This window comes from Aegilops tauschii, chromosome 1 (genome assembly GCF_002575655.3).
Source record: "Aegilops tauschii subsp. strangulata cultivar AL8/78 chromosome 1, Aet v6.0, whole genome shotgun sequence".
In the NCBI taxonomy this organism is placed as follows: Eukaryota; Viridiplantae; Streptophyta; class Magnoliopsida; order Poales; family Poaceae; genus Aegilops; species Aegilops tauschii.
In genome coordinates, this window is record NC_053035.3 from 435,255,370 (window position 1) to 435,266,463 (window position 11,094).

The 11,094-nt window shown below is 44.8% G+C and overlaps 1 protein-coding gene across 1 annotated transcript; it reads left to right on the forward strand.

Annotated features, from left to right (window-relative positions):
- The first annotated feature begins 522 nt into the window (after positions 1 to 522).
- Positions 523 to 1,575, forward strand: LOC141037342 (tyrosine decarboxylase-like). Its single transcript, XM_073506380.1, has 2 exons — positions 523 to 1,083; positions 1,465 to 1,575. Exons 1-2 carry the CDS (start codon positions 523 to 525, stop codon positions 1,573 to 1,575), a joined length of 672 nt encoding a protein of 223 aa, XP_073362481.1.
- The last annotated feature ends 9,519 nt before the right edge of the window (positions 1,576 to 11,094 follow it).

Genomic DNA, 11,094 nt, shown 5'->3' on the forward strand with positions numbered 1-11,094 from the left:
GGGGACATGTCGGCGTCGGACCATCCACCAGCCCAGAGAGCATCCTCTGCCGCCTGCTGCTCCTCTCTCGTGGGGGTACGTGCGTGGGGCAACGAGTGGACATATTTTCATCCCCAGGCTAAATGTTTCACCAGCAGCCCCCCAAGCGGCGAAAAAATGCCTCATGGGGGGCTCAACGTCTGGAGATGCTGTAACCTTCCAATTTATCAAAACGTCACCCCTGCCCCCTCGAAATTTCACCAAGGATACTGGGCAAGTTTTGGTTTTTTTCTGACAACAACTTTGGTTGTAAAACCGTCGGAGCCCGAGTGTTTCGTGCCATATGTGCCACACTTATCATTTAAAAAAATATGACGTGAGACGTACTATCATTTGAGGAAAATATGCATGCAGCAATGCACGCTGGCCTTTAAATGAGCCACACTCCACGCCTTCTTCACTCACTGCAGAGTCATAGGCTCATAACCCAGTGTAGGCACTCCATTCGATCAAGCTCTAGCTCCTGCAGTCCTGCCCCCTGCCATGGCAAGCTTCAACCACGCCAACGACACCGCCCGGGACACCGGCTCTCCCCCGGCTGCGGCTGCTACGCCTACGCTCAGAGTTGGACCCCTTCCGCTAGACGCCGGCGAGTTCCGGCGTCAGGGACGTCAAGTTGTGGACTTCATCGCGGACCACTACGGCCGCATTAACAAGTACCCCGTCCGCCCGGCCGTTGCTCCCGGGTTCCTAGCCCGGCAGCTTCCCGACACCGCGCCGTCGTGGCTGGAGCCCAGCGCGCTCGCCTCAGCGCTGCGCGATGTCCAGGACCTCAACCTTCCCGGCGTCACCCACTGGCAGAGCCCCCGTCATTTCACGCACTTCGCGGCGATGGCCAGCAACATGGGCGCGCTCGGCGAGGCCCTCGCCGCGGGCCTCAACATCAACCCTTTCACCTGGGTCGCCTCGCCGGCGGCCACCGAGCTTGAGACCGTTGTTACAGATTGGCTGGGTAAGGCACTACACCTCCCGGAGGAGCTGCTCTTCTGTGGTGGCGGAGGCGGCACGCTGCTGGGGACGTCGTGCGATGGGTATGAGACCCATGTAAGTTGCCATGGGGGTAAGAATCTGGCAGACCCTTTTACGAAAGGGCTATCACGGATTGTGATAGAAAATGAATCGAGGGAGATGGGTATGAGATCCACGTAAGTTGCCATGGGGGTAACCCAACCTATGTGATCGGAGATCCCATGAATTAGGACCTGGGAAAACAATCCAGCGGTCAACTGAGGAGAGTATCCTTAATTAACCCACTCTGTTGGAGATGCAATACTACTCTCAATTCTGTAAGGCAGGCTGACTTTTGTCTTAATGTGTTCCAAAGCTTATGTAAGCAAGATGCTAACCTACAGAGCATTCTTTGGAGGAACACACCTATGTGACCCTGACTGCTGGTCACAGTCTATGAGATTGGGTGATCTCTAGGAAGCTCATGAGAAGGTACGAAGTATGACTAATAAGCTCCGCCCGTGGGGCTTAGCCTTCGGCGGCCACGTATCAGCTGACAATAGGCGAAACTTCTACATGCCAAACTGACAATTCAAGGCATAGTCCGTTGTTCAGTTGTGAAGAAGTCTAATCCTATTGCTCTAGGTGGAAGTTCAACTTAACAGTCTCCACTAAAAATTCTGGTATATCAAACATCGTTTGGAACAGTTGACAAACTTATGTGCCTCGAGATCTGGTGGGGGATTGATCGATTATGGATGGGCTTAGGCCCATAAAAGACAATAATCCCTAGTTAATCTCTAAGGCCCATGCATGTGTACGGCAAGTGGTGGGAAGTGTGGGAAGTTTAGTCCCATACTGCTACAGTAAGAAGAGTGAGACCTCTTTATAAGGGCTGCTCCATCACTTGCTATTGGGAGCTTGGGAATAGGAGTTGTACACGCGCGCTCCTCCTCCTCCGCCGCCCGCCTCGCCTCGTCACGACGCGCGCACGTGCCGCGGGTTGCGGGAATGAGCCGAGCCGAGCAGGTGCCTCCGGAACCCTGTCGTTCCAGATCCTGCCCGGGAGAACGGCAATAAGGGTTTTGGGGAGCGTCTCGACGCGACTGCTCCCAAACCGTCCCCGTCTCCATCCGCCTCTACTTCCACTACTTCCCCTGCATCGACCCCATGGCTGACGATGCCGCCGCCAAGAAGAAGGCCACCAACGACGCCGAGGCTGCTGTTGCCGCCGCCGCATTGGCCTGGCCAACCGGAGGGTATGATCTGTTCATCCCTCATTTACTCGTACTTGTACTAGCCGTATATGTGCTGCTCATAGATGGTTTGCTTCTATGTTCTGTACGTGCTAGTATGCTTAGGTATCGCTATGAGATGCATACCTTTTATGCCATGCTTACTATATACTCGTTTTTTTATAAAAGAGAGCTTGCCTCTTCGATTTCATATAAAGAAATCAACCGTTCACAAACTCCAGACAAACCAGACCGAAACCTCCACATAATCTGGCGATGATATGTTGGAGAGGAAGCCATCCCTTCCATCTCCCCATTTCATCATCTTGCCAGAATATTTGGTAAACCCCTAACGAAGATCACGCTAAGGAAACCAAAAGCAAACTAGACTCCAGGAACATCGCTAGCTATTACATCATCAAAGCCACACACGGGGCAAGTACATAGTTACAGCCTTTTGATTAAGATAGGAGGACGAGAGAAGGCAGGAAGGCTAGCAGCAAGCACGGAGAAGATCGGGCATCAACGTAGTCGATCTAGGAGCCACCAAGTCTTGGAACTCCAGTTGCCCAGCGGCGCGTCGCCTTGAAGATCTCCGTGGCCACCCGCTCAACTTGATTTACGCCCTCCTTCATGAGATCTATTTTTTCTTGGCTTTTCTGCAACACACACCACTCATGTAAGTTTTTAATAATCAAGTTAACAGGAACACAGGGGTCAGTCACCCTATGATTATCAAAGACCAATCTATTCCTTAATTTCCACATTGTCCATAACATTGCCGAAACACCCACAGTCATGAGATTCCTATTATCTTTACCAAAAAAATTTAGCCATTGCCCAAAGATGTCATTGATTTTTACAGGGATATCATGAATATTAAAAGAGCATTTTAGAACCATCCATAACATCTTAGCAACAGAATAATGAACAAAAAGGTGTTCAATATCTTCTTCTCTCCCACAAAAGGAGCATTTTGTGTCTCCTTTCCACCCCCTCCTTTTTAGATTCTGCTTGGTCAGAACACTTCCCCTGAGCAGCAACCAAATGAAAAATTTAACTCTAGGGGGCATTTTTACTTTCCATAAAAATTTATATGGATATTTCATTTCATTCTCGATCAAATATCGATAACAGGTTTTCACGCTATAATTCCCATCTCCAGTAAGAGTCCACCTAATCTTATCAGAGGACTCATCAAGCACCACACTTTTGCACGCATCTTTGATATGTTCCCATAACATCAGGGACTCCCCATACAGCGATCTCCTAAAGCCTATATTATCTAGTCCTTTTCCCAGAACCCAGGCCACTGACTTCTCCTTATCAAAGCATATATTGTATATACGTGGGTAACTATCTTTCAAGGCTTTTGGGCCAATCCGCCAATCTTCCCAGAACCGGGTATTCTCTTTATTTCCCACACCAAATTTGCACAAGGAAAAGAAGAAATCCTTGTGTTTCAACATCTCTCCCCAGAATTGTGAATCCCCCTTTCTCTTTTTCACACTAGTGACACAATTATTTTTAATGTATTTTCCCCTCCGAATTTCTTGCCACACCCCACTTGTGTTATATAGTTTTCACCACCATTTACAAAGCAAAGCTTTATTCATGAAGGCTAGGTTATGTATCCCCAGGCCCCCCATATCTTTAGGTTTGCACACCTCTGCCCACTTCACCAGATGATATTTTTTCTTGTCCTCACTTTCCTCCCACAGTAGCCTGGCTCTGAAAAAGTCCATTCTCTTTTCCACACCCACAGGCAGCCCGTAAAAAGACATCATAAAGTATGGGATCCCAGTCAACGAGGATTGTATCAAAGTCAACCTCCTCGCACTTGCTAATAATCTTCCCTGCCAGGTCCCACATTTTCCTTCCATTTTATTTTCAGACGGTTTCCAATCTTTATTTCTAATTTTCTTCTTATTAATTGGAAGTCCTAAATATTTCATTGGCAGCTCTCCCACTGGGCACGTAAATATCCTGGAATATTCCTGTTTCTTATCTTCTGCCTCCCCAAACAAGAAAATTTCACTTTTGTGAAAGTTGATTTTTAGACCAGACATTTGCTCAAATAGACACAAAATGTACTTTAAATTGCAAGCACTATCATAGTCATCTTGTATCAAGAAAATGGTATCATCTGCATATTGCAACATATTAACCCCCCCCCCCTCTATGTTTTTAGCCAGCAACCCTTTGATCAGCCCTTTCTTCCTTGCATTATCCATAAATTTTGCTAAAGCATCAGCTGCTATATTAAACAGTAAAGGGGATAATGAATCCCCCTGTCTCAAACCTTTGTGTGTCTGGAAATATGACCCATAGGTTTCATTTACCTTGATACAAACACTCCCCCCTCTAATAGTACTCATCACCCAATCTATCCATTTATCAGGAAACCCTTTTCCTTTCAACATTTGCATCACAAAAGGCCACTTAATTTTGTCATATGCTTTTTCAAAATCTACTTTTAACAACAGAGCATTTTGTCTTTTAACATGAACACTATTAAGTGCTTCATGGAGTACTAGCACCCCCTCCATAATGTATCTCCCCTTAACAAAAGCTGTCTGTATGGGGGAAATAATAGATCTAGCCACACTATTAAGTCTATTCATCAAGACTTTTGTGAAAATTTTAAAGCTAACATTTAGCAGGCATATAGGTCTAAATTTCTGGATTTGATTAGCTTCTTTGGTTTTTGGTATCAATCTGATGATGCCATAGTTTAGTCTCTTGATATCTAGTGTCCCTTTGTACAGATCATCAAACATCATTTTGAGATCATCTTTAATCAGGTTCCAGAAGTGTTGATAAAATTCAGCTCTAAAGCCATCTGGGCCTGGGGATTTATTATGAGCCATAGAAAATACAGCTATTTTTATTTCGTCCAGGGAGAACTCCCTAGTCAGCGCTTCTTTTTGCTCTGGGAGAATTACATCAGAATTTTCAATATTTAGAGAAATACTAGAAGTATCAGCCTTTCCAAACAAGTTTTTGTAGAAATTTGTAATGTAATCTAGTAAATTTTTATCTCCTTCTATCTTCCCCTCTTCCTGATCAAGAACTGTAATTCTGTTTTTTCTGCCACGCCCATTTGCTTTTGCATGAAAGTATTTAGTATTATTATCTCCTCCTATTAGCTCATCCACTTTCGCCCTCTGTTTCCATTTAGCCTCTTCTTGTCCCAGTAGTCTATCAAGTTGGGCCCTAAGCTCTATTTGTTCTTTTCTATCTTCTACATTCAATCTATACTCTTCACATTTTTATCAATGATATCCAATTTAATCAGAATATCTTTCTTGATCTCTCTATACCAAGCATTCATATTCCTATTCCATCCTTTCAACACAGGACTCAAGAGTCTCATTTTACACTGCCAGTTATCAATACTGGATTTCTTTGAGCTTTTTTTCCTCCATGTCTTGCTAACCAGATCATCTATGCCCTCTCTCAGCAGCCAGGCATTCTCAAATCTGAACAACGGGTCATTTTTGACCACATCTCCGGTATCTAGGAATAGAGGAACATGATCAGATTTCTCTCTGCTCATAGCAGAAATTTCTGTCAGAGGGTATTTCTCCTCCCACTTTACATCACACAACACCCTGTCCAACTTTTCAAAAGTGGGTTGGGGCAAGTTGTTACCCCAAGTGTATTCCTACCATGCATATCTAATTCTCTAACCCCAGCTTGTTCTAGAATCACATTAAAGACGAAGCTCCAATGTGCTAGAGTACTAGGTTTGTTTTTTTCAGACTCCTTTCTTATTATATTAAAATCTCCCCCCATCAAAATAGGATTCACTCTTTTCTGCAAGATCCTAGCTAATTCAGCAAGAAATCTTGCTTTTCAAGAAGGTTGGGCATCTCCATAAATCACAACCAGATCCCAAATGAACTTGGTTTTTGTATCTTGAACTGTCATTTTTATAAAATATTCCCCATCCTCTTGAGTTACAACATCTAGTGTAGTGAAATTAAGTCCAAGCAACAGTCCCCCTTTTTTCCCCCTAGATGGCACATGATGCCAGTGAAAATCTCTCCCCCCACAGATTCCATGCAGGTCATTCCTAGTGAAATGATCCCTCATGGTTTCTTGCAGGCCTATGAAGTCAATCTTCATATCCATGACCATTTCTCTCATGAATCTTTTCTTAATATCTCCACCAAAGCCCCTCATATTCCAAAAAAACCCTCTCATCTTCTCTTTTTATTTTTTCCCGACCCTTTTATATTTTTTGAATTTAATGGCAGGTTTCTTCCCAGAACTTCTAGAAGACCTGTCATTATTCTTTTTTTGCCACCAGAAAACATTAATCTAAATTCATCCCATCCCTCTCTTTCCTCTTCCTCTCCACTTTCTAAATCATATTGTAGCAATTCTTCTATATTATGTTCCCATGTGTCCACCAGATAAGATTTGTTATCTTCCTCTTTAGTTTTTCCTCTATCTCCATTTTCTTTCTTATTATTATTCACAAGCCATAAATCAACTCTGGCTTTCTCAATCATTTTAATCAGATTGATGTTATATTCAATCTTATCAATACCATCTCCCAATCCAACCCCCACTGCATTAGCAACCTCATTTAGGGTTGTGTTTGATGAATATAAAATGTTTGGGATTTGTTTCTTACCATAGTTGTCTTTGTCTTCAGCCCTCTTTTTTGCCTTTTCCTCAACATTGCAGTCTTCTTTTCCCTTGTTTCTTTCACTCCTTCTGTACATATCCATACTCTTCTCATCAAGCTCCCCCCTTTCTGTTTTCTTAACCATGTGCTCGAAAAAATCTGGATCCTGACTAGCAGAGTAATCAACTGGTTCAAGATATTCATCAACCACCTCCTCTCCTCCTAAAGCCTTCAATTGATTGTCTATATCTTCCAGTGTATCCATCTTGTCCAGAGTCACATCCCCATTTATCTTCTCCATCTTTTCTTCTTCTACATCTTCAGACATAGGTTCTGACTCCTCCTCCGCTCCCAGATTTTTAACTTTTTCCTGAAGCAGATCATGCTGCCTTTTGATCTCCATTTCTAGAGCTACTTTGATTTTTTCTCCTTCTCTCCTTTTACTTTCTTCAGTAGCCAGTTGGGCAGCTTGTCTAGCTGTTATTTCTTCCAGTATTTCCAGCCTTGTAAGCAGGCTTTTTCCCCCTCTGACATTTTCTTTTCCTCTTGATGTTTGTTATAGCTGCATTCCCCTTCATTTCTATCCTTTGCATTTTCATTGTTTATCACTTTTTCATATTGGGTCAAAGACATCCCCCCCCCCCCGGGCACACCTGGTTTCTTGTTTTCTTCTAGATCACCCTTCAGCTTTTTTTCACACTCTTTCTTGTTATCAAGCTCCTCCAAATTAATGTATTCAAAGACTTTCCTTTTTTCCCTTCCTCAGTTTTGTACCATCCTTGTTCTGCCACTGATTCTAGAGAGAACTCAATATCATACAGCAGTAGATCTTTAGTAGTGATCTCAGTCCCAGATGGAATTTTGTGCAGGTCTCTGACCCCTACTTTCAGTCTAATCTCTTCTCCACTGTGAATATGCTCAACATCCACTTCTACCACTGGTCCTAGAGCAGATCCAATTTCACATATTCCAAGGAAATGTCTCAAAGAGTCTGGTACTCCATGCATTTGAACCCAGATAGTATGTAGCTTGCCTTTAGCTTTGTCATCAGGATTCCAAAAGTCTACTTCAATCACTGCTTTTGCACCAAGAAGTGTGCTCAAAATTCTTTAGTTCCACTAACTTGGCTTTGTTGGGAAATCTAACTAGAAAGGTCTTGGGGCTTTGGAATTTGGCCCTCCAGGTCCACCCCCAATCAAACATCCTAGCCATCCCTTGAACCAGAGTTGTCTCATTAAGCATTCCTGAAGAGACTGTAATTATAGCCATTGGATTGGCATGTTCCATTGCTGATATCTCCTTAGTGTTTTGCACCAGCAAACACCCCAGCCCTTTTGCTCCATATCCCACATATTTTGCCACTGGTTTTGGTTGTCTGAGAATTGTACAATCTTCAGTACGATGGGATCATCTCTGACATACCACACAAAACACATTGTTTCTACAGTCCTTACTGACATGTCCACTCTCTTTACATTTACCACAAATGACTTCTTTGGCATGTCCTCCCTCATTCCTGTTTCCACTCCCTTTGTCATTGTGCTCTTTCTCACCATTCGGGGCTGTGATCATTCCACTTTTTGGCACATTCGCCAGCAAGTACTGGTAATGTTGTGCCATCTGCTCAGGGGGTAGAAATCCCATCTGACCCAGTCCCAGCCCCATAGGAATTATTGGGGGGAAATTCTGGGCGCCAGCTACAAATGCCTCTTTTTCCCCACCCTGAATTCCCTGCCTATTCTCTTTCATATTATGCTCAAACTCCCCTGCTCTGTGTCCAGATCCAGATCCCTCAGCTCTCTCCCCTCCTCCGCTCTGGTGATCGAACTTTCCCCTGTTCCTCCAAATTTAGGAACCTCATTCTCTCTTCTGTCTTCAAACCCGTTGCCCCTCCCGTTGTTGTTGTAGGATCTCTCCCCTCCACTGCCTCTTCCTCCTCCCTCGCCAAATCTGAAACCCCCTTCCCTTCTGTTTCCAAAGTTTTGATTCCTATCTTCAAACCTACCAAAATTCCTACCAGGGGAAGAAGTTTTTCTGCTATCTGAGAAATTACCTCGTCCTCCAAAGCCTCCTCTCCCCCTCCCCATCTGCCAATTTCCACTTCTTCCAGACATATCCTCCTCTCTGGGTTCTGAGGCTTCCGCCGCCTCCCCTCTCTCGAAAAGGTGGAGGAAGAAAGGATCAGTAAACCCTAGGAGGGGATGTGGTCAGGTTTTATACCTTTTTCCCCCACACTCCTCCCCCTGCACCTCCACGTCTTGGGCTATATTCAGCCCATCTAAATTCTCACCCGGTCCACTATCTGGCCCAGCTTGTCTTTTCTTATCACCATCTGCATTTTTTGTCTCTTCCCCCCAATCTGTCAGACTTTCAAAATAATTTTCTAAAAAAATATTGTCAGGTATTTCATTCTTTTCCTGATTCTCATTTCCATTTCCCTCTCTCGTATCTAAATTTTCAGGGTGTCTCTCAAATTCATCATCACGTTCAATTCCTTCTAACCAACCAGGAATCGACATTAGATCTTTGAATTGTGGTATCAATGGCCTCATCTTAATCAAGGCAAGTTCTATCTCCCTATCATGATATTTCCCCCAATTGGGAGAATCCATGTCAGGATATTGTATCTGAAAATTTTGTTTATCCATTTCTATATCCCCCCTTCTTTAGTATCAATTAGCATGCTCCTAACATATTTATCCATCTCTCTCTCTCTCTTTTGCGATTGATTCGCTCGATACGGCAAAGTTTTTTATTGAATCTGTTATTCATCCCCCCACTATCATCTAGTGCATCAGGAATCAAATAAACAGAGAAATTATAGCTATCATGCTTACCTTTATTGGTAGCATCTTAAAATTCAAAATCTGACTCCCACTCCTCCATCAGCAACCAAAATCAGTTGCTCTGAGAAGGGGAATTCAGATCCTGCGCCCGAGCAGGCGGGCGGAACGACGCGGCTGCACGACTGGTTCTGGATTCAGATGAGGCGAACGCCTTGGAGTCGCCGCCTTGCTTCCCTGCGCCGCCCCTTTCCCCTTCACTACAAAAAAAATACACTTCTGTGATGATACGTGTTTGTCATAGTAGGTCGCATTTTTTGTCATGCATGTACATCCATGGCAAATTTATGACAGAATCAAGATAGTCATACCTGTGCTGTCGTAGAAGTGTTCCATGACATTACCAAAATTATCATCATGGAAGTGTCCACTTCCATGACGATAAATCGCGCGTCACAGAAGTGCTTTCGTCAAGGGTGACCGACACATGGCATCCACCGTAATGGAACACCGTTAAGCTATCGGGTCGGGTTTGGATCCGATAACCCGTTAACAGCCCTGACCAATGGGGATTTTCCACGTGTAAAATCATCATTGGCTGGAGGAGACACGTGTCAGGTCCGTGTTGGCACAGGTGTCACTCATCCAATGGGCGAGACGCGCCTATGATATGTTGACACGTGGAACGACCCATCAAGTTTAAATGGGCCGGCCCAACTGAAGGCCCACAAGATTTTGCGGACCATAATGGGCCGGCCCAGCTAAAGGCCCACGAGATTTTGCGGACCATAATGGGCTGGCCCAGCTAAAGGCCCACAAGATTTTGCGGGCCATAATGCGCCGGCCCAGGTAAAGGCCCACAAGATTTTTGTGTGCCATAATGGGCCGGCCTAGGTAAAGGCCCACAAGATTCTTGTGGATCATAATGGGCCGGCCCAGCTAAAGGACCACAAGATTTCGCCGACATTAATGGGCCATCCCAGCTGTAGGCCCACAAGATTTTGAGGACCCTAGTAGGCCGGCCCATTAACTGGCTGCCATGTTTTGGGCCAAATGCCGGCCCATATTTGATCCGGTCCATTAATGGCCTGCCACGCTCCGGGCCTAATAGTGGCCCATATGAGATCCGGCCCGTTAAAAGCCTACCACGTTCTGGGCCAAATTACGGCCCAGATCAGGTCCGGCCCTTTAAGAGGCTTTGGGCTCAATTATGGCCCATATCAGATTCGGCCCGTCAACTGGATACTATGCTTTTGGGCTCACTTGCTAAAGGCCCACTTAGTAATTCGGCCTGATATTAGTTTTGGCCTGTTAAAGGCCCGTTTAACATTTCGGCCCTATATTAATTTCGGCCTGTTAAAAGCCCGTCATATAGTTGGGCCTAACTATGGCCCGGTTTGCATCCGGCCTGCTCGCAGCCGATATTTGATTGGGCCAAACAAGGACCGAG